General features: G+C 42.6%; 1 protein-coding gene across 4 annotated transcripts; it reads left to right on the plus strand.

Moving 5' to 3' along the window:
• The first annotated feature begins 814 nt into the window (after positions 1–814).
• hhatla (hedgehog acyltransferase like, a) lies at positions 815–23,839 on the plus strand. 4 transcript variants are annotated; one of them, XM_031810463.1, is made up of 13 exons: positions 815–1,276; positions 5,099–5,238; positions 11,830–11,897; positions 12,115–12,228; positions 12,843–12,869; positions 13,421–13,615; positions 14,277–14,486; positions 15,093–15,264; positions 19,170–19,314; positions 19,696–19,731; positions 19,956–20,157; positions 22,525–22,666; positions 23,009–23,839. In XM_031810463.1, exons 2-13 carry the CDS (start codon positions 5,133–5,135, stop codon positions 23,164–23,166), a joined length of 1,575 nt encoding a protein of 524 aa, XP_031666323.1. In that variant the 5' UTR covers positions 815–1,276; positions 5,099–5,132; the 3' UTR covers positions 23,167–23,839. The 4 variants fall into 4 exon arrangements, with proteins under 4 accessions (XP_031666323.1, XP_020322437.1, XP_031666325.1 ...); XM_031810465.1 differs by having other exon boundaries at positions 1,051–1,291; XM_031810464.1 differs by lacking the exon at positions 815–1,276 and adding an exon at positions 1,462–1,565.
• The last annotated feature ends 467 nt before the right edge of the window (positions 23,840–24,306 follow it).

Here is a 24,306-nt window from a genome sequence, read left to right on the forward strand (position 1 = left end):
GCCAGGAGTGTGCAAAGCTTTCATCAAGGCAAAGGGTGGCTATTTTGAAGATATATTTGAATTTGTTTAACACTTTTTTGGTTATTACATGATTCCTTATGTGTTATTTCATAGTTTTAATGTCTTCACTATTATGCTACAATGTAGAAAATAGTAAAAATAAAGAAAAACCCTTGAATGAGTAGCTGTGTCCAAACTTTTTACTGCTACTGTATTTGTATTCCCGGACTCTGACATTGCTCATTCTAATATGTCTTCGTGTGTATTGTTTTGTATTGTTCGGTATTACTGCACTGTTGGAGCTAGAAACATAAGCATTTCACTGCACCTGCGATAATATCTGCAAAATATGTGTACGCGACCAATAACGTTTGATTTGATAACAGGCATAAGTAGTTGCAGGTCTGTCGAGATCTTCACAATTAATATAATAATCTGCGCAGAATCTCGAATGGCATTGATCAGTTGCCCCATGTACTTTAATGTCATTTCAACTGCAATCAAGGTCATTTGGTTCTTGCTATTAGATGAAGCACAGTCATAACACAATCTGTTTAAAAAAATATCAACAAAATATCTGATGTTGTGTTATCTCATTTGAACTTTGCTGCGCTTTTAAATGGTGAAAGACATTTGGGTGACAACTAAACCAAAAATCAGACATTGTTTTTCCATTGGAATTTGGCTGTATTTTTAGACGGTTGAAAGCAAAGTGATAACACATTGGAAATTCAACTCACTTTTGAGTGGGTGAATATAGCTTGTAATCTCATTGATCAACGTCTCGATCAAGTTTGACTCAATTACCCATGTTGAAATGACGTGGTGTGACCAGTGGGTAGCGTATCAATTCAATGTATGAACATTCATGTAGGATGTGGAATATGATATAGCAGAACCATCATGTCAGAGTAGGCTGCGACAGTATCCATTCCATTCTCTCTCTGCGCTGTGGAACCTGCGTTCGTTTTGACAGACAGTCACTGGACCACCTCTCACTGCGGCGCAGTTCTGAAAAAGATAAATATATCCCGCAGAGTGGCACCCACACCCACACCCCCACCCCCACCCTAGTTCGCAACATCCTCAACTGCTGCGCCTGGCTATCACAGGGGGTACGGCACCGGCGTTACCAAAAGCAGGGACGAATGAATTAGAAAAACAAAACGCCTTACAAAACCAAACCCCTTTTTACTTCTTATTTTTTGGACATTTTGGGGAGAGGGACAGCAATACACCTTGTAACCTGTCCTGTGGCTGAGAAGCGGATAGAAAGGTCAGTATAGAACAGGTGCGCTATCGGATGACTGTGACATAATCGCATTGAAATACGGTAGAATTTTACTGCAACAATGTATTGCATGCTGGCAGCGTAGGCGGTTTTAGAACAGTAGACCTACCGCTAAATAGCGCTCAATTTGTATGCAACACACTCAAGCCGACGCTGGAGTTCTTCTTTGGCATTAAAACGATCTTGGCAATTGGGTTTGTTATTCCAACTCCATCTAACTCTCTCAATTTGGTGCAGTGTGGCCATATAATCCTGTTTCTATATGCCAGCGCAGGTACGTTATTCTTCCAACTATAGTCATAATATGAACACATTCTAGGCCTATAGCTAGTTGTGTATTCCAGTGCACCTTTCTTGGTCATTTTATGCGATGCTAATTTACACGGTGGTGTGATTCCCCGATGCGTCTCACTGCAGATATCACATAGCCTTGCAGCTGCTGAACGGTGGCGGAGAGAGCGAGAGAGCTCAACTGCTATGGCTAAAATAGGAGAGGAGGTAGGATTGCTCAGCTGACAGTGCTGATTCTGAGGATCTCTGAGCAGGGCAGTTTGTGAGGCGTTACAGTCCAATTTAGAACACGCTGTCTCTGCCGCTGTCACTGACTTGTCCCCCCGAAGCTTAACAGGAAAATATACTTTTAAAACGTTTTTTTTAAATATTTTGTGTTCTTTATATGACCAGCATTTCTAGAGATCCAACTCTCAATGTTATGTTGTTAAAATGGTCTCACATTACTACTGTTACCATTATCGTTGTTTTGAAATTAGAAACAGCGTTTGAAACAGTGTAGACCTACAGTTGAGGTTGATAAGGGAGGACTTTTCAAACTGTACAATATATCTTGTATTGCAATCAGGGTCAGCTCAGGGCATAAGGTTGTCAAATAGCCCCCCGGTCACTAGGGGGCCTTGGCCCCACAAAATTGTATTTAAAAAATGTGGAACACAGTCAGGGTCTCAACTTACTGTTTAAAGTTACAATAGTAAAATACACAGGGTGCAAGTTCGCCATTTTTTTCTCTTGTTTTGTCAGCCACTGAGAGTCACTCAATTAGCCATGTCAGCTAACTATTTTTAGATTGGTAAATGAGCCTCGACAGTTATCTAAACTTGTAGTAATCATGGCTGAATACAGACCAGGCATAGGCCCACATACATTTTGTTAGTCACTCTCATTCAGATCATTAACATGGCATAAGTCATCGGGGAGGCAGGGTAGCCTAGTGGTTAGAGCGTTGGACTAGTAACCGGAAGGTTGCAAGCTCAAACCCCCGCGCTGACAAGGTCTGTCGTTCTGTCCCTGAACAGGCAGTTAACCCACTGTTTCTAGGCCGTCATTGAAAATAAGAATTTGTTCTTAACTGACTTGCCTAGTTAAATAGGCAAAATGTGTAGATTTGCAGGAATTTAGCTTTAAAATGGCAAAAAAAATATCTCTGCCCTATGGCAAAATGTGTAGAACTGCAGAAAACTTGTTGTAAAACTGCAACTGCAACAAGTACTAAATTGTCTCCCTGCCCCATGGCATAATGGCATTACAGAAACAGAATACGTTACATACAATGCCTTCAGGAAGTACCCTTGATTTTCCCCCACATTTTGTTGTGTTACAGCCGGAATTTAAAATGGATAAAATTGAGATTTTACTGTATCTGTAAAGTCCCTCAGTCGAACAGTGAATTTCAAACACAGATTCAACCACAAAGACCAGGGAGGTTTTTACAATGCCTCACAAAGAACGCCTCGCAATCTATTGGTAGATTGGTAAAAAAAAAAACAGGCAGACATTGAACATCCATTTGAGCAAGATTTTAATCATACTTTTGGATGGTGTATCAATACACCCGGTCACTACAAAGATACAGGCGTCCTTTCTAACTCAGTTGCCGGAGAGGAAGGAAACCGCTCAGGGATTTCACCAAAAGGCCAATGGTGACATTAAAACAGCTACTGTACAGAGTTGAATGGCTGTGTTGGGAGAAAACTGAGTATGGATCAACAACATTGTAGTTACTCCACAATAACAACCTAATTGACAGAGTGAAAAGAAGGAAGCTTGTACATAATACATATATACCAAAACATGCTTCCTGTTTGCAACAAGGCACTAAAGTAATACTTCAAAACATGCTTCCTGTTTGCAACAAGGCACTAAAGTATTCCGCGCAAAAAAATGTCGCAAAGCTTTTGTCCTGAATACAAAGTGTTATGTTTGGGACAAATCCAGTACAACACATTACTGAGTACCACTCTCCATATTTCCAAGCATACTGGTGGCTGCATCATGTTATGGGTATGCTTGTAATCTTTAAGGACTGGGGACTTTTTCAGGATAAAAAAGAAACCTAATGGAGCTAAGCAAAATCCTAGAGGAAAACCTGGTTCAGTTTGCTTTCCACCAGACACTGGGAGATGAATTCCCATTTCAGCAGGACAATAACATAAAACACAAGACCAAATCTACACTGGAGTTGCTTACCAAGAAGCCAGTGAATGTTCCTGAGTGACCAAGTTACATTTTTGACTTAAAACTACTTGAAAATACAGTGGGGCAAAAAAGTATTTAGTCAGCCACCAATTGTGCAAGTTCTCCCACTTAAAAAGATGAGAGAGGCCTGTAATTTTTCATCATAGGTACACTTCAACTATGACAGACAAAATGAGAAAAAAAATCCAGAAAATCACATTGTAGGATTTTTTATGAATTTATTTGCAAATTATGGTGGAAAATAAGTATTTGGTCAATAACAAAAGTTTATCTCAATACTTTGTTATATACCCTTTGTTGGCAATGACAGAGGTCAAACGTTTTCTGTAAGTCTTCACAAGGTATAGCTTCTGAAGGCACTGTAGGCTACAATAACAGCAGAACCATATTGTTATACAAGGCTTAGTCCTATAGGTGTCAATGGTTGTTTTTCCCTGTCATCATACTTTTAACCTATTGCACCTAAACACTGCTTTATACAAGGCTTAGTCCTATAGGTGTCAATGGTTGTTTTTCCCTGTCATCGTACTTTTAACCTATTGCACCTAAACACTGCTTTATACAAGGCTTAGTCCTATAGGTGTCAATGGTTGTTTTTCCATGTCATCATACTTTTAACCTATTGCACCTAAACACTGCTTTATGCTGAAGTAATGGAATACATTCACCTTTTTTTGTGCTTGTTCAATATCACATTTAAAAAAATTACATCTCCTATTTTCACCATTTGAACTGAGTACTTTGTGGCTTTCACACAGGATGGCTGCAAATGGTTGATATGGTTTAACAGTTATTATGCAATGTGTGCATTTTTTTGTGACAGTGACTGACACAGAAGCTTGCAAAATACATTTATGTTCATGAACAAGACTCAATATGGGGTGTTTTTTTATTGTTGTTTCGAACCACTACTGACTGGTATTACCGAGAATAGTCAACATCTCCTTGAGGTGAATTCTTCTCCACAGCAGGTCAGTATTGTAATTTCATTCCAAAGTGGTTCTGTCTCTCTCTGTCTCTGTCTCTCTGTTTCTCTCTCTCCTCTCTCTCTCTGTCTCTCTCTCCTCTCTCTCTTTCTCTCCCTCTCCCCTCTCTCTCCTCTCTCTCTCTTTCTCTCTCTCTCTCTCTCTCTCTCTCTCTCTCTCTCTCTCTCTCTCTCTCTCCTCTCTTTCTCTCTCTCTTATCTTTCTCTCTCTCTCCCTCTCTCTCTCTATCTCTCTCTCTTCTCTCTCTCTTTCTCTCTCTCTCTGTATATATAGATATAATGCCTACTATCATTTTAGCCTGTTGTAATATCCTCCTTTCCCTTCCCCTCAGGTCCCCTGTTTGTGTTTAGTGCCAGAGATCCACCATGAGGCTCAAGGCAGCCCTTCCTAAGCTGGAGCTGTACCTGTACGCAGCGGTGCTCTACCTGTCTCTACTATGGGCTGGTACCTGGATCTGGGACGCATCCGCTGGTGAGTAGAGGACCATGAGTTGTTATTGGACTTGTCCCAAATTACACCCTATTCTCTATTTAGTGCACTGGGGCACTAATTAATTAAGGAATAGTTTGCCATTTGGGACGTGCCTATGATGTAACTGTATCGTTGATTTGACGTATCTGAATCTCATAGCTATCCACATCATGTCCTATGCACTCTGTCTTCATAACCAACCTGTATTCTTTCATCAAAGGAGGTCACTATTTTCACATTAACCTGCCTACATGCTGATTGAAAACTGACTCTGCAGAACATTGCTCAGCGGTTTGTTTGTTGTTGTTGTTTTTGTTTTTTGTTGTTGTTGTCTCTCGTATAGATTTTCCTCCTTGTACATTATCGTCAGTTAAGCGTGATATTTAAACCTCTCACGTCACGTTGCTTGACGTGTTTCCGTCTACAGTATCTGATTGAAATGAAGAGGCCTTATTAAAAGGCATTCTCATTAGATTCATCTGTGTATTATGAGTGTCAGGTTACTATAATAGGCCTAATTAGCAGCTATAATTGTCCTACTTATTAGACAAGGAGGATATTCTTGGTGTCTAAATGACAGAACGTGTCGGGGAGTCAAACACAACCAGAATACCATCGTCTGCCAATGTATTATATTTGTAATAACTTGTAAACATGTATATTGTATAACAATATTTATAAAAGTATGTGTCAAAGGCTTTTTAATGAAAGTCATTATGAAGTGTTACCAGCCAGTGTGTTTATTCCTTGTTCAGTTTGCTGACGAAAGCTATTCAGAGATGTTATCGATGTCCTGCAGAAGAGCTGCATGGTATAATGCTGCAGTATAGTCAGGCATTATCTTCGTGAATTGATTTGAATAAAGTGACGGGGCAGATTATGTAACCTCTATGGATGGATGGATGGATGCATGAGCGAGGGAGGGAATTACGCATGCTGCAGTCTGTGTGTGCACTGCAGTCGGACCGTGTCAAACTGAAGTAGTGGAGCTTTGTCCTCTAGGATTCTGCACAGCCTAACTGCAGCCTACATTGTAATAGAGGGATTTCTTTAGCCTTGTAAACAATGACTGGGTTATGGAATAAAAAGCTCAGACGTACAGTATGCTGCTGCAACCACCACTACCCGGCAATGGGACAATAAAGACTTTCTGAATTATGGGGATGATGTTGACTTGCTTTCCTCTCACTGTCAGTTGTGGTTTATTATAGGTTGTACAGTAGGTTGTATTATAGGTTGTACAGTAGGTTGTATTATAGGTTGTACAGTAGGTTGTATTTTAGGTTGTATTGTAGGTTGTACAGTAGGTTGTACAGTAGGTTGTATAGTAGGCTGTACAGTAGGTTGTATTATAGGTTGTATTGTAGGTTGTACAGTAGGTTGTACAGTAGGTTGAATTATAGGTTGTATTATAGGTTGTATTATAGGTTGTACAGTAGGTTGTATTATAGGTTGTATTATAGGTTGTACATTATGTTATACAGTAGGTTGTACAGTAGGTTGTACAGTAGGTTGAATTATAGGTTGTATTATAGGTTGTACAGTAGGTTGTATTATAGGTTGTACAGTATGTTATACAGTATGTTATACAGTAGGTTGTACAGTAGGTTGTACAGTAGGTTGTACAGTATGTTATACAGTAGGTTGTATTATAGATTGTATTATAGGTTGTACAGTAGGTTGTAGAGTAGGTTGTATTATAGGTTGTACAGTAGGTTGTACTGTAGGTTGTATTATAGGTTGTACAGTAGGTTGTACAGTAGGTTGTATTATAGGTTGTACAGTAGGTTGTATTATAGGTTGTACAGTAGGTTGTATTATAGGTTGTACAGTAGGTTGTATTATAGGTTGTACAGTAGGTTGTACAGTAGGTTGTATTATAGGTTGTACAGTAGGTTGTACAGTAGGTTGTACAGTAGGTTGTATTATAGGTTGTACAGTAGGTTGTATTATAGGTTGTATTATAGGTTGTATTATAGATTGTACAGTAGGTTGTACAGTAGGTTGTATTATAGATTGTATTGTAGGTTGTACAGTAGGTTGTACAGTAGGTTGTACAGTAGGTTGTATTATAGGTTGTATTGTAGGTTGTACAGTCGGTTGTATTATAGGTTGTACAGTAGGTTGTATTATAGGTTGTATTGTAGGTTGTACAGTAGGTTGTATTATAGGTTGTACAGTAGGTTGTATTATAGGTTGTACAGTAGGTTGTACAGTAGGTTGTATTATAGGTTGTACAGTAGGTTGTATTATAGGTTGTACAGTAGGTTGTATTATAGGTTGTATTATAGGTTGTATTATAGGTTGTACAGTAGGTTGTATTATAGGTTGTACAGTAGGTTGTATTATAGGTTGTACAGTAGGTTGTATTATAGGTTGTACAGTAGGTTGTATTATAGGTTGTACAGTAGGTTGTATTATAGGTTGTATTATAGGTTGTATTGTAGGTTGTATTGTAGGTTGTATTGTAGGTTGTATTGTAGGTTGTACAGTAGGTTGTATTATAGGTTGTATTACAGGTTGTACAGTAGGTTGTATTATAGGTTGTATTACAGGTTGTACAGTAGGTTGTATTATGGGTTGTATTATAGGTTGTATTATAGGTTGTATTGTAGGTTGTATTGTAGGTTGTACAGTAGGTTGTATTATGGGTTGTATTATAGGTTGTACAGTAGGTTGTATTATAGGTTGTTGTAGGAACATGTGAACTGTTGGTTAGTGCTCATTGTCAGTATTTATGGTTGAACTTTAGAGAGTGCTTTATTTTTCTCCCTCTATCTGCCATATGGCCCTGCCTTTCAGATGTACCAGGATCCCCGGCAGCAAGGTTGTCTTTTCATGCCTTGGACCTGAGAAACACAGCTCTCGTGCTCCTTGTCAAGAGTATTTCTGTCTCCACCTCAGAAAGTGCTGTTCTTTTCCTTGTCTCCTGTTGCGTGGAATATTTCAGTTCAATCATCGAGGGCCATGATACACGCTGGAACATAATCTCCTCAGAAACGAGGACGGCTTTGAGGATATGATTATTATTGTGGAAAATATGAAGGGCTTTGTGATAACTAAGTAGGTTATGCAATGCTGATGGGGGCTTTGCTCAATATGCTGCGGCTCTCTATTTTCAACATTTTTCCCCCATTTAAACATATGTATTAGTATAACCAAAGTGTTGTAACATACAGTTGAAGTCGGAAGTTTACCTTTTTTTAAAAATAATTATTTATTACAAAAAACACAAGGAAGAGGTGACATTAAAGTATTAGAACATGAAGGACAAACACGACAGCATCAAGACCCTATCAAACACTACAGCATCAAGACACTATCAAACACTACAGCATCAAGACACTATCAAACACGACAGCATCAAGACACTACAGCATCAAGACACTATCAAACACTACAGCATCACGACACTATCAAACACTACAGCATCAAGACACTATCAAACACTACAGCATCAAGACACTATCAAACACGACAGCATCAAGACACTATCAAACACTACAGCATCAAGACACTATCAAACACTACAGCATCAAGACACTATCAAACACGACAGCATCAAGACACTATCAAACACTACAGCATCAAGACACTATCAAACACTACAGCATCAAGACACTATCAAACACGACAGCATCAAGACACAATCAAACACGACAGCATCAAGACACTATCAAACACTACAGCATCAAGACACTATCAAACACTACAGCATCAAGACACTATCAAACACGACAGCATCAAGACACTATCAAACACTACAGCATCAAGACACAATCAAACACTACAGCATCAAGACACTATCAAACACTACAGCATCAAGACACGATCAAACACTACAGCATCAAGACACTATCAAACACTACAGCATCAAGACACTATCAAACATGTATCAGTCTTCCTGCAGCAGAGCCATCCTTATGTGTGAGGGTGTCTACTACCACTATCAAACATGTATCAGTCGTCCTGCAACAGAGCCATCCTTATGTGTGAGGGTGTCTACTACTACTATCAAACATGTATCAGTCGTCCTGCAACGGAGCCATCCTTATGTGTGAGGGTGCATGTGCATGATAGTGATATAAAATATACGTCATAGTTTCCTTTTTCATGATCACAATCTTGTGAAACCCGAACCCTCCAAGATCCCCCCACAGATCCCCAATATCTGTCCCTCAACCATTCGACCATCCAACCCTCAGCTTCCCTCAGCCCATCCCATCCCAACCCTCAGCTTCCCTCAGCCCAGCCCATCACATCCCAACCCTCAGCTTCCCTCAGCCCATCCCATCCCAACCCTCAGCTTCCCTCAGCCCATCCCATCCCAACCCTCAGCTTCCCTCAGCCCATCCCATCTCAACCCTCAGCTTCCCTCAGCCCATCCCATCTCAACCCTCAGCTTCCCTCAGCCCATCCTATCCCAACCCTCAGCTTCCCTCAGCCCATCCCATCCCAACCCTCAGCTTCCCTCAGCCCATCCCATCCCAACCCTCAGCTTCCCTCAGCCCATCCCATCCCAACCCTCAGCTTCCCTCAGCCCATCCCATCTCAACCCTCAGCTTCCCTCAGCCCATCCCATCTTAACCCTCAGCTTCCCTCAGCCCATCCCATCCCAACCCTCAGCTTCCCTCAGCCCATCCCATCCCAACCCTCAGCTTCCCTCAGCCCATCCCATCTATCTCTGCTGGCCACCCACTTCGTGTTTCTACGCAACACATATCTTTCAACTATGCTGTGATGTTTAACGTACAATTTCAATATATCTTATCGAATAGAATCCACAGATTGCGTGTTGAAGATCAATACTTTTACTAAGAGTATTAGTATATTAGTAATTGACTGACGCGGTCTCTCCAGATCTCCTAACAGTACTATTTCTAGGGTCAATTTTAGATCCATGCTGTGCATTTTCAGCCATTCCTGAACCTGAGACCAGAAAAAGGCTACCTGAGGGCATGCTGCTGCTCTTACCAAAATAACACACTCAATGGAAATATCAACACGTAACTGTCTTTTTTTCTTCCTCTTCCAATTACACAAGTTCAAAGGTAAAAAAAAGATTGTATCAGACAGAAGATGGATGCGGTTTGCCTGGCTACCCAGACTCCTTAGTCTGGCTACCCAGACTCCTTAGTCTGGCCAAATGCCACGCCATGCCCACAAACGTTAGAACGAGAGCAGCAGAAGAACTCAGTTTGATTCGTCCGGCTAGGATATGATACAAACACTCTAAAACACATTAACAACAGATAAATCACACAGTAGACATGATTCTGGAGATCTCAGTTCACGCTAGTCCAATGTAACCACTCCTAAAGAGCCTGTCTGAGTTCCCCTCATCTCTGACAGAATCCAACAGAGCCTGTCTGAGTTCCCCTCATCTCTGACAGAATCCAACAGAGCCTGTCTGAGTTCCCCTCATCTCTGACAGAATCCAACAGAGCCTGTCTGAGTTCCCCTCATCTCTGACAGAATCCAACAGAGCCTGTCTGAGTTCCCCTCATCTCTGACAGGATTCAACAGAGCCTGTCTGACTTCCCCTCATCTCTGACAGAATCCAACAGAGCCTGTCTGAGTTCCCCTCATCTCTAATGGAATCCAACAGAGCCTGTCTGAGTTCCCCTCATCTCTATTGGAATCCAACAGAGCCTGTCTGAGTTCCCCTCATCTCTGACAGAATCCACCAGAGCCTGTCTGAGTTCCCTTCATCTCTGACAGAATCCAACAGAGCCTGTATGAGTTCCCCTCATCTCTGACAGAATCCAACAGAGCCTGTCTGAGTTCCCCTCATCTCTAATGGAATCCAACAGAGCCTGTCTGAGTTCCCCTCATCTCTGACAGAATCCAACAGAGCCTGTCTGAGTTCCCCTCATCTCTGACAGAATCCAACAGAGCCTGTCTGAGTTCCCCTCATCTCTGACAGAATTCAACAGAGCCCGTCTGAGTTCCCCTCATCTCTGACAGAATCCAACAGAGCCTGTCTGAGTTCCCCTCATCTCTAATGGAATCCAACAGAGCCTGTCTGAGTTCCCCTCATCTCTGACAGAATTCAACAGAGCCTGTCTGAGTTCCCCTCATCTCTGACAGAATCCACCAGAGCCTGTCTGAGTTCCCTTCATCTCTGACAGAATCCAACAGAGCCTGTATGAGTTCCCCTCATCTCTGACAGAATCCAACAGAGCCTGTCTGAGTTCCCCTCATCTCTAATGGAATCCAACAGAGCCTGTCTGAGTTCCGCTCATCTCTGACAGAATCCACCAGAGCCTGTCTGAGTTCCCCTCATCTCTGACAGAATCCAACAGAGCCTGTCTGAGTTCCCCTCATCTCTGACAGAATCCAACAGAGCCTGTCTGAGTTCCCCTCATCTCTAATGGAATCCAACAGAGCCTGTCTGAGTTCCCCTCATCTCTGACAGAATCCAACAGAGCCTGTCTGAGTTCCCCTCATCTCTGACAGAATTCAACAGAGCCCGTCTGAGTTCCCCTCATCTCTGACAGAATCCAACAAAACTCTCACATTTGTTGTTTTAAATGGTTTGTCCATCAGTCATCAGTGTACAGTAATTCCCTTTCCTGTTTTGATTTTCAGACAACGTGAACAGAAAAGTGTTCAAGAAGAGTGTGAAACCAGGATGGCACTACTTTGGAAGGAAAATGGTCAGTGGTTCATTCCCAGTATGTAATGTACAAGCCATCCCATACACTGAAACCGATTAAACCTAATCTGTTCTAACTAATTGGAATTGATTTATCTCTCTGTTCCTCGTGAGACTGTGTTGCATCACTAATACATTTTAAACACTTTTTATTTTATTGATCAAAATGATGAAATTGATGTGTGAATTTATATATTTGTTTTTTCCATGTGTTATAGGACGTTGCTGATTTTGAATGGGTGATGTGGTTCACAACATTCCGCAATCACATCCTATTCGCCCTCGCCGGTCATGTGATCTTTGCCAAAGTCTGCTCCCTGATATCTCCCAGGGTGTGTATTCACAGTTACAATGACTTGCCACACTCAAAATGTAGGTCTCAAAAGGCACCCTTATAGGGCTCTGGGCAATATAGTAGTGTACTATAGAGAGATTTGGATCCCAGTGAGGGATAAAGCCTAAATGTAGCTTTTTAGGTTTGTGTAACAATTTACATTAAGGGAAAGGGGGGGGTACCTAGTCAGATGTACGACTGAATGCATTCAACTGAAATGTGTCTTCCGTACTTAACCCAACCCCGCTGACTTAATCGACATGCACGTCAGTTGTTGGGGGTTAACTGCCTTGCTCAGAGTCCTGACGCCTCTAGTTGCTCGTATACCTGTGTAGTACCACTGTAATTACACATTGTATTAACATGTTGTTATAGTAACTGAATGTTAATTTGCATAACACTGTAATTTGGAGTGTTTTTTTGTTTGTTTTGTTATTATTGTATAATCCTGCCTAGTAAAAAGCACGAGTTGGCTGACTAATGGAATAGCACATTTATGTATAATCAAAGATTATGCTCCCAATCATTTAAGGGGGTTATAAAACACCTGACTAATGTGTTCATGTATGTTTTTAAACATGCTTTGTGTTTTGTTTTACGCTTGCGATGAAGATTGGTATGGATGATTGGTATTGCAAGGTAACATTATTAAACAATAGATAACTCTTAATTAAAATATATATATATATATATATTTAAAAAAAAAAGGTATTTCATTTCATCCCTTTAAGTGTAATCAACCATCTATAACGTCGTCCTCGCTGCTGTTTGGTTCCTAATGTATCTGTTGGATACATATGTCATCTGGAGTATATTACATCATAGTAATAATGTCCTGGTTTTATCACTACAATCATTGACATTTCTGATAACATTTTATTAACCTTGTAATTAAGTTATAATAACATTGCTATATAGTTGTAATAATAACATATTTTTACCATTTTTACAACATTGTCACAACATTGTCACAAGAGTGTTACAACATTGTAATAATATTATCATAATAACTTTGTAATAACATGATCATAACAACATTGTAATAACATTAACATAACAACTTTGTAATAACCTTTTGGTAACCTTATAACAACCTTACAATAACATTGTAATATATATATATATATATATATATATTCAAATAACCTTGTTACAACCTTGTAATAATGTTGGCTCTTCCTGCTCCACAGCACAGGTCGTTGATCTATGGATTGTACGGTGGTTTGGCGGTGCTGGTCAGTATGGGCGGGGGCTTCCTGGCTCTGGTCCTTTCACACTGCTTCATCCTCTACAGCGTGGCTCTGGTCAAGAGGAAGTGGATCGTCTTCGTCGCCGGTCTCGCCAGCCTGGCCACCTTCAAGATGGAACCTTTTAATACTTGGCAGGTGGGTTGGCTAAACTTAGATCTGATTGGTTGATTGGACCACTTCAAATATTTCTACCCTATTCCTGTCCTTGTCTCAACAACGTCAAGCAAGTGTCAGGTTAGTGTTCGCAATCAACTACTGGTACGATGGATTCACAACACCATGTCCTGTGTATTCAGAACTAAACTTTAACGGTCCAGTACTATCCTGGTGCATAGCTAGTGTAGATTCACCTTCTTCCCGGAGCTGAGGGAATAAATGTCAGTCCTGGAAGTGCTATCTTTTTGACTGCGATTAATAAATTTGCACCAAATGTCATTAGTATTTTGAACTAACTTCTAAATTTTTGTAGCTTAACTTTCTGGAATGGATTTTTTAATAGTCATTGGTGTATTAGTTCTTGAATAGAAGTTTGAAGTCTTGACAAAGTATGGCATCCATATTGGGAAGATGTCAGTTGTTTGACAAAAGTTCCTCAGTAATGACAGACATTGGGGCGGCAGGATAGCCTAGTGGAAACCGAAAGTTTGCAAGTTCGAATCCCCAAGCTGACAAGGTACAAATCTGAACAGGAAGTTAACCCCACTGTTCCTAGGCCGTCATTGAAAATAAGAATTTGTTCTTAACTGACTTGCCTCGTTAAATAAATAAATTAAACATATGTTCACATCTCCTCCAGCAAGGTTTTGTGACGGGCTACTTCGACCTGCAAGACATCCTGTTCTACGGAGGATCCTGTTTCACCATAATGCGCTCTATGAGCTTTGCTCTGGAGAACTGTGAGAAGAAGGATGGCAACTACACCTTCACTGACCTGCTCAAATACAACTTCTACCTTCCATTCTTCTACTTTGGACCCATCCAGACTTTCGATCAGTTCCATGTTCAGGTGAGTCATTTTTCTACTTTGGACCCATCCAGACATTCGATCAGTTCCATGTTCAGGTGAGTCATTTTTCTACTTTTGGACTCATCCAGACTTTCGATCAGTTCCATGTTCAGGTGAGTCATTCTTCTACTTTGGACTCATCCAGACTTTCGATCAGTTCCATGTTCAGGTGAGTCATTTTTCTACTTTGGACCCATCCAGACTTTCGATCAGTTCCATGTTCAGGTGAGTCATTTTTCTACTTTGGACTCATCCAGACATTCGATCAGTTCCATGTTCAGGTGAGTCATTCTTCTACTTTGGACTCATCCAGACATTCGATCAGTTCCATGTTCAGGTGAGTCATTTTTCTACTTTTGGACTCATCCAGACGTTCCATCAGTACCTTGTTCAGATGAGTTAAATCCTTGAGCAGGTGAAGCTGGCAGTCATAATTAAATTGACATTGTAATATTTCACTAGAGTATTTAGTTCATCAATTTGATGTCACTTTAGTTTGTTTTCTATATATTTGTTGCTTTATAGAACTAATGTATTGGTCAGTTATTTATTTTTTTACCATACCATGATCTTTAAACTTTGAATTCCCCCCCCCCTCCCTCCCAGGCCAACAACCCTAACCTGACCCGTAAGCAGAGAGAGATGTGGAACATTACCACCGGGGCTTTGTTGCACCTGGGAGCCATTTTTGTGGTGGACGTGTTCTTCCACTACCTGTACATCCTGACCATCCCCAACGACATGAAGCTGGTCAAGCAGCTGTCCGACTGGTCCTTGGGTCAGTTCAGCTAACTTTAAGGTTCAACATTTATCAGTGTGGGCCAAGGAGTTTTTCCTGATCAGGAACACATAATCATGAAAAAAGGTTACAGTGCCTTGCGAAAGTATTCGGCCCCCTTGAACTTTGCAACCTTTCGCCACATTTCAGGCTTCAAACATGAAGATATAAAACTGTATTTTTTTGTGAAGAATCAACAACAAGTGGGACACAATCATGAAGTGGAACGACATTTATTGGATATTTCAAACTTTTTTAACAAATCAAAAACTGCCAAATTGGGCGTGCAAAATTATTCAGCCCCTTTACTTTCAGTGCAGCAAACTCTCTCCAGAAGTTCAGTGAGGATTTCTGAATGATCCAATGTTGACCTAAATGACTAATGATGATAAATACAATCCACCTGTGTGTAATCAAGTCTCCGTATAAATGCACCTGCACTGTGATAGTCTCAGAGGTCCGTTAAAAGCGCAGAGAGCATCATGAAGAACAAGGAACACACCAGGCAGGTCCGAGATACTGTTGTGAAGAAGTTTAAAGCCGGATTTGGATACAAAAAGATTTCCCAAGCTTTAAACATCCCAAGGAGCACTGTGCAAGCGATAATATTGAAATGGAAGGAGTATCAGACCACTGCAAATCTACCAAGACCTGGCCGTCCCTCTAAACTTTCAGCTCATACAAGGAGAAGACTGATCAGAGATGCAGCCAAGAGGCCCATGATGGATGAACTGCAGAGATCCACAGCTGAGGTGGGAGACTCTGTCCATAGGACAACAATCAGTCGTATATTGCACAAATCTGGCCTTTATGGAAGAGTGGCAAGAAGAAAGCCATTTCTTAAAGATATCCATAAAAAGTGTCGTTTAAAGTTTGCCACAAGCCACCTGGGAGACACACCAAACATGTGGAAGAAGGTGCTCTGGTCAGATGAAACCAAAATTGAACTTTTTGGCAACAATGCAAAACGTTATGTTTGGCGTAAAAGCAACACAGCCCATCAGATGGTTAAAATTGATGGGAAGATGGATGGAGCCAAATACAGGACCATTCTGGAAGAAAACCTGATGGAGTCTGCAAAGACCTGAGACTGGGACGGAGATTTGTCTTCCAACAAGACAATGATCCAAAACATAAAGCAAAATCTACAATGGAATGGTTCAAAAATAAACATATCCAGGTGTTAGAATGGCCAAGTCAAAGTCCAGACCTGAATCCAATCGAGAATCTGTGGAAAGAACTGAAAACTGCTGTTCACAAATGCTCTCCATCCAATCTCACTGAGCTCGAGCTGTTTTGCAAGGAGGAATGGGAAAAAATTTCAGTCTCTCGATGTGCAAAACTGATAGAGACATACCCCAAGCGACTTACAGCTGTAATCGCAGCAAAAGGTGGCGCTACAAAGTATTAACTTAAGGGGGCTGAATAATTTTGCACGCCCAATTTTTCAGTTTTTGAAATATCCAATAAATGTCGTTCCACTTCATGATTGTGTCCCACTTGTTGTTGATTCTTCACAAAAAAATACAGTTTTATATCTTTATGTTTGAAGCCTGAAATGTGGCAAAAGGTCGCAAAGTTCAAGGGGGCCGAATACTTTCGCAAGGCACTGTATAGCCCTTCTTATCAAGCATTGAAATACACCAAGGCCGGGATTCAATCCCATCACACTTTGTCGACAATGCACCTTTTAAAGACAATGTTTCCCGTGTTCGCAGAGACCGCATTCACGGTAAACACTGCATATGTTTTGTTCACGGTCAACACTGCATACGTTTTCTCAATCGGAAATGACTTTTTAATGGTACATTGTCGATGGGATTGAATCCCGGCCTAATGCTTGGCGTACACTACATGACTTCTAAATAATAACACATTTCCCGATTTTCTTGTCACAAATCTTTCATTCAAACCATCCTCAACCCCAGGATGTGGGTGCTCACATTACACCATGATACCCTAGTTAATCATGACCTGCATTCGGGTTCTCGTAAAAATGCCATAAAGCAAACATAACGGAAACATAACCAAACATAACAGAAACATAACCAAACATAACAGAAACATAATCAAACATAACAGAAACATAACCAAACATAACAGAAACATAACCAAACATAACCAAACATAACAGAAACATAACCAAACATAACAGAAACATAACCAAACATAACATAAACATAACCAAACATAACGGAAACATAACCAAACATAACAGAAACATAACTAAACATAACCAAACATAACCAAACATAACAGAAACATAACCAAACATAACAGAAACATAACCAAACATAACAGAAACATAACCAAACATAACCAAACATAACCAAACATAACAGAAACATAACCAAACATAACAGAAACATAACCAAACATAACCAAACATAACCAAACATAACCAAACATAACAGAAACATAACCAAACATAACCAAACATAACCAAACATAACCAAACATAACCAAACATAACAGAAACATAACCAAACATAACCAAACATAACAGAAACATAACCAAACATAACCAAACATAACAGAAACATAACCAAACATAACCAAACATAACCAAACATAACCAAACATAACAGAAACATAACCAAACATAACGCAAACAGCGTCATTAATTACATCAAGAAACAAACGGAATCGCAGAATATGGACTAGCCAATGGAAGAGGTGCAGAATATGGACCAGCCAATGGAAGAGTTGCAGAATATGGACTAGTCAATGGAAGAGGTGCAGAATATGGACCAGCCAATGGAAGAGGCGCAGAATATGGACTAGCCAATGGAAGAGGTGCAGAATATGGACTAGCCAATGGAAGAGGTGCAGAATATGGACCAGCCAATGGAAGAGGCGCAGAATATGGACCAGCCAATGGAAGAGGCGCAGAATATGGACCTGCCAATGGAAGAGGTGCAGAATATGGACCAGCCAATGGAAGAGGTGCAGAATATGGACCAGCCAATGGAAGAGGTGCAGAATATGGACTAGCCAATGGAAGAGGTGCAGAATATGGACCAGCCAATGGAAGAGGTGCAGAATATGGACCAGCCAATGGTTGGACTTGGACAATATGGACTTTCGATTCTACAGAGGGAATGGGAGGTCATATAAAACGTTTAACATTGAAAAGGTAGCTGTTCTCTCCACAGCTCCCCCAATCTGTCTTACATCACCTCGGTCCACACGGTGCATGTTGTTGTTGCTCTCCTCTTCACCATCTTTGTTTTGGTCTCACATGCTAAGGGCTCATTGGCTATTGGCAGTAGTCCGTTGCCCAATTGCGTCGTAGCACTGCTCATACTACAAGATGTACGACAAAAATGTCTGACATGTCAGAAATGTATAAGGTCATCCGACAGGGGTCTGGAGAACGGAACAGTCATCATCGCTGCGTCCTTGACCTGTTCAAACTACGCCAGTCCCGAGGTATACTGACCCTAGCCCAAGTTCATAGGATTTCACCCCGATCATTCAAATTAATCTGAGATGGAAAAAAACATGGCGTATTCGTAGCGAAGTAGTGTAGTGTACGCCCTGCATAAATCCACTGGATTAAATCCTGTTTATGTCCTCACCTGACCAGGAAAACAAAAAATACAACCTCATCTTATAGGCCAATATCACTACCTAACAGAGATATCAAGTTTAGCATGATTTCTCTACAGAGCTGTCGGTGGTTGTGGTAATACAAATATGATATTACGCTACGGTATTATCTTCTCTCTATATAGTGTATACATATTATCAATGACACGTTAAAATTTGTAACAAAACTGTAAGATAATCGCATGTCGTTTCAAATGATGCATGATCTGACAGGAATGTTGTTTTGTCTCGTCTGTAGCTGGCCTGGCCTACTCTAACCTGGTGTATGTCTGGTCTCTCTGTCTCGTCTGTAGCTGGCCTGGCCTACTCTAACCTGGTGTATGACTGGGTGAAGGCAGCGGTGATGTTTGGAGTGATCAACACTGTGGCCAGACTGGATCATCTGGATCCTCCTCAGCCTCCTAAGTGTATCACCATGCTCTACGTGTTCGCAGAGACGTAAGTGTCCAACCACCACAGGGATTCACATGTACTGAATCCCTGTGGATAAGAGCATTGGTCCAGTAATCGAATGGTCGCTGCTTCGAATACGAGAGACGAATAGGTGAAAAATCTCTCGAATGTGCCCTTGTGCAAAGCACTTAAAACTGAATTGCTCCTGTAAATCGCTCAGGGATAAGAGTGTCTGTACATGGCGTAAATGCATGTCTCAGAACCCTTCACATGTGAACACTTGTCTAGTGAATGTCGGAAGCTGTGTTCTGTGCCATGTCATTATACACCTACTACTGGATGTGGACATCACAATGAGTATTGAGTTTCAGGTCAATGAATATAGAGTCCATGCTCTCTAACTAATATCCTCTCTTCAATTTGTAGGCACTTTGACAGAGGCATCAATGACTGGCTGTGCAAGTGAGTGTCCCATAGTCGATATAGATAGCAAAACATTTTCAAAACACTCTCAATGCCCAGAATTCATTTTAAAGCTTATTTACTCCCCAATATCAGTGGTCCCTAAACGGTTTCACTCTGGCCCCACTTCCAACATTGGGGAACATCCTTTGATGACCAGAGACAAAAACCATGAACCCTTCAGTACTAACAAACGGTGTCTCCATCTCGATCTCCTCTGACAGGTATGTTTACGATTACATTGGAGGAAGCCACAAACATATCTTCAAGGAGCTTGTGGCGACCATCTGTACGTTCGTTGTGACCACTTTGTGGCTGGGTCCATGTGAGCTGGTCTACATCTGGTCGTTCTTCAACTGCTTTGGTCTCAACCTGGAGCTCTGGGTGGACAAGATCTTCTCCTTACCTCCCTTCTCCAACATCGAGGTAAGTTAACACCAGCGGCAAACCATCCTTGCCTCCCACTGCTGGCTTGCCTCTGAAGCAAAGCAGTGTTGATCCTGTTTGATCCTTGGTGGGAGACCAGATGCTGCTGGAAGTGGTGTTGGAGGGCCAGTAGGAGGCACTCTTTCATCTGGTCAACAACAAAACATATCCAAATGCCCCAGGGCAGTAACTGGGGACATTGCCCTGTGTAGGGTGCTGTCTTTTGGATGGGATGTCTTGACTCTCTGTGGTCACTAAAGATTCCATGGCACTTATCGTAAGAGTAGGGGTGTTAACCCGGGGTCCAGGCTAAATTCCCAATCTGGCCCTCATACCATCATGGCCACCTAATCATCCCCAGTTTCCAATTGGCTCATTCATCCCCCCTCTATTATCCCACCTCTATTCCCCAGGTCATTGCTGTAAATGAGAATGTGTTCTCAGTTAACTTACCTGGTAAAGTAAGGGTTAAAATAAATACAAGGCAAATTGTTATTGAAAATGAATGGATGCTATGTGGGAAAGAGCCGTTCTATGGTAGACCAACCCTCATCCTGGGGGGGGCTACTGTACTGTCTGGGGGGGGAGGCTGCTGTACCCTCTGGGGGGGGGGGCTACTGTACTGTCTGGGGGAGGCTACTGTACCCTCTGGGGGGAGGGGGGGCTACTGTACCCTCTGAGGGGGGGGGCTACTGTACCCTCTGGGGGGGGGGGGCTACTGTACCCTCTGGGGGGGGGCTACTGTACCCTCTGGGGGGGGGGCTACTGTACTGTCTGGGGGGGGGCTACTGTACCGTCTGCAGGAGAGGCTGCTGTACCCTCTGGGGGGGGGGGCTACTGTACTGTCTGGGGGAGGCTACTGTACCCTCTGGGGGGAGGGGGGGCTACTGTACCCTCTGAGGGGGGGGGGCTACTGTACCCTCTGGGGGGGGCTACTGTACCCTCTGGGGGGGGGGGGGTCTACTGTACTGTCTGGGGGGGGCTACTGTACCGTCTGCAGGAGAGGCTACTGTACCCTCTGGTGGGGGGGAGGGGGGGGCTACTGTACCGTCTGCAGGAGAGGCTACTGTACCCTCTGGGGGGGGCTACTGTACCCTCTGGGAGGGGGAGGGCTACTCTACTGTCTGGGGGGGCTACTGTACCGTCTGCAGGAGAGGCTACTGTACCCTCTGGGGGGGCTACTGTACCGTCTGCAGGAGAGGCTACTGTACCCTCTGGGGGGGCTACTGTACCGTCTGCAGGAGAGGCTACTGTACCCTCTGGGAGGGGGGAGGGCTACTCTACTGTCTGGGGGGGGGGCTACTGTACCCTCTGGGGGGAGGGGGGCTACTGTACCCTCTGAGGGGGGGGGCTACTGTACCCTCTGGGGGGAGGGGGGGCTACTGTACCCTCTGAGGGGGGGGGCTACTGTACCCTCTGGGGGGGGGTACTGTACCCTCTGGGGGGGGCTACTGTACCCTCTGGGGGGGGGGCTACTGTACTGTCTGGGGGGGGCTACTGTACCATCTGCAGGAGAGGCTACTGTACCCTCTGGTGGGGGGGAGGGGGGGGCTACTGTACCGTCTGCAGGAGAGGCTACTGTACCCTCTGGGGGGGGCTACTGTACCCTCTGGGAGGGGGAGGGCTACTCTACTGTCTGGGGGGGGCTACTGTACCGTCTGCAGGAGAGGCTACTGTACCCTCTGGGGGGGCTACTGTACCCTCTGGGAGGGGGAGGGCTACTCTACTGTCTGGGGGGGGCTACTGTACCGTCTGCAGGAGAGGCTACTGTACCCTCTGGGGGGGCTACTGTACCGTCTGCAGGAGAGGCTACTGTACCCTCTGGGGGGGCTACTGTACCGTCTGCAGGAGAGGCTACTGTACCCTCTGGGGGGGGCTACTGTACCCTCTGGGAGGGGGGAGGGCTACTCTACTGTCTGGGGGGGGGGCTACTGTACCGTCTGCAGGAGAGGCTACTGTACCCTCTGGGGGGGCTACTGTACCGTCTGCAGGAGAGGCTACTGTACCCTCTGGGGGGGCTACTGTACCGTCTGGGGGGGGGCTACTGTACCCTCTGGGGGGGGCTACTGTACCGTCTGCAGGAGAGGCTACTGTACCCTCTGGGGGGGCAACTGTACCGTCTGCAGGAGAGGCTACTGTACCCTCTGGGGGGCTACTGTACCCCAGCTGTGTACTGATATGAATCAGCTGCTCATTGGAATCATGATTAGCTGAATCAGGTGTGCTGCCAATGTTACCATAATGGCTCCCAAAATGTAAATATTGCTTTGAAATCCAATCCTTTCAGATTCATATCTGCAGGAGTGGCTGTAGAAAATAAGGTCTGGTTGATTGATGATTGAGTCCCTATTTCCCCTCTGTCCACAGTATGCCATAGGTGAGGCCATGTCTCGTAGAATCAGAGCCGTCTTCGGGGCCCTCAACTTCTGGACTATCATCCTCTACAACGTCCTGGCTCTCAACAGTCTGGAGTTTGCCAAGCTGGTGGGAAAAAGACTGATCGTCCAAGGTAAGAAGGACCTTTACTGTAGTGGACAACACAAAGAACAATGCTCAAAGTCATGGGGAAAAAGTATATTCCATAATTTCATTACAGGCCAAAAGTAAATATTGTATGTAGTTACATAGAAAAAATGCCACAGAGATTAACAGCTTGTTGGTCTGAGGTGTTCTTGACCAGTCTGATAAAGATGTCCTCCTTCCTTGGAAACTGTTCTTGACCAGTCTGATAAAGATGTCCTCCTTCCTTGGTTTACATTGAAAACGGCAGTTGTTCAAAAGTATATTTTCTCCATCTTATATTTCACATCTTTCTCTAGTCTATTTCTCACTTCTTGTCTCTGTCTTCCAGGTTTCCCTCTGTCCACCCTGTCTGTACTGTTTGTGACCTACTGTGGTGTTCAGCTGGTGAAGGAGAGGGAGAGAAAACAAGCCTTTTTGGATGACCCCGAGCCAGCGGCCGTGCCCCAAGACATGCCTGAGGAGGTCGGAAAAATGAAAGCTGAGTAAACGCATAAACAAGGAGAAAACTTAATTTTGTTTTTTGAGGACCTGGTTTTCACAACAGTCAACAACCCCCCCCCCCCCCCTGCCCCTTTCTTATTTTTACACCCTTGAGCTTCCATACTGTACTGAATCGTACCAGACTGTCACAAGTCACAGGTAATCATCGTCGTGGCAACTCTACTACTACTACTACTACTACTACTACCAAGTTATCACCATGACAACTACTACTCTACCACTCTGTTGGTTTTGAAAAAACAAAGCATTACTTTATTGTTTTTAACTGTGAAAAGTCCTGAAGTGCACTTGCTGTAGATAATCGTCATTTGACACGTACCCTCGTCCTTTTTGGTACATACACCGAAGGTACATTTTTGTATATTCATATGAAACAAAAGATGGATATCAGGAAATTGAAGAGAGACAAGGCAAATATTTTATGCAGACACAGCTAATATATTGACATCATATGTTCTTATTTAGAGCGACTTACAGTAGTGATTGTATCCATTTTTTTGTACTGGTCCCCAGTGGGAATCAAACCCACATCCTTGGCATTGCACATTGTTGTCAAACACCTCTGAGCCAAATGTCTCTACATTTTGTTCAAGTGTCTTTTATGTCTGTTTTTAATGTACCAAAACTATTGCAGTAATACAAAACTGAAACCTCATAACTCTGTCTTGTTTGTGTTAATATTACATAGGCTTTTTTTTGCAGAACGTTTATTTCTACTTGAGACCTAAATGACATTAACATTTTTCATCTTACATCTTGAGAATTTCTTTAAGTAAGAGATCCAGTGGGAGTCCCTGCTGAGTAACTATATAGGTACACATGTTACAGAAGAGGCCTACTTTTATCTCTTCAGGATATTGTTAGGCTGTTGTATTGGTTGAGCCCCCGTCTAACAAGAAGCAAAGGGTTACAGTATTATTGAACAGAGAATGTGGTTCAAAATGGATGAATAATGTATAGAACGGATTACATTCGATCCATCCGAACGGATTACATTCTTAGAAATAAATATTTGTTTATATTGTTTTCATATGGAATGAACCCAAAACCAAACATAGCACTCAAGTCCATCCCTCCATTCTACTATAGACAGTATCCATGACTGATCAACTCCATACAGTATCC

This window comes from Oncorhynchus kisutch, linkage group LG30, assembly GCF_002021735.2.
Source record: "Oncorhynchus kisutch isolate 150728-3 linkage group LG30, Okis_V2, whole genome shotgun sequence".
NCBI lineage: Eukaryota > Metazoa > Chordata > Actinopteri > Salmoniformes > Salmonidae > Oncorhynchus > Oncorhynchus kisutch.

What these genes read in the sequence shown, in the direction of transcription:
- hhatla (XM_031810463.1), top strand. Translation starts at nt 5,133, where the DNA reads ATGAGGCTCAAGGCAGCCCTTCCTAAGCTGGAGCTGTACCTGTACGCA. An exon ending in TCGATCAGTTCCATGTTCAG is followed by an intron (nt 14,487 to 15,092) that starts GTGAGTCATTTT and finishes CCTCCCTCCCAG; the next exon opens with GCCAACAACCCTAACCTGAC. An exon ending in CTCCCTTCTCCAACATCGAG is followed by an intron (nt 20,158 to 22,524) that starts GTAAGTTAACAC and finishes CTCTGTCCACAG; the next exon opens with TATGCCATAGGTGAGGCCAT.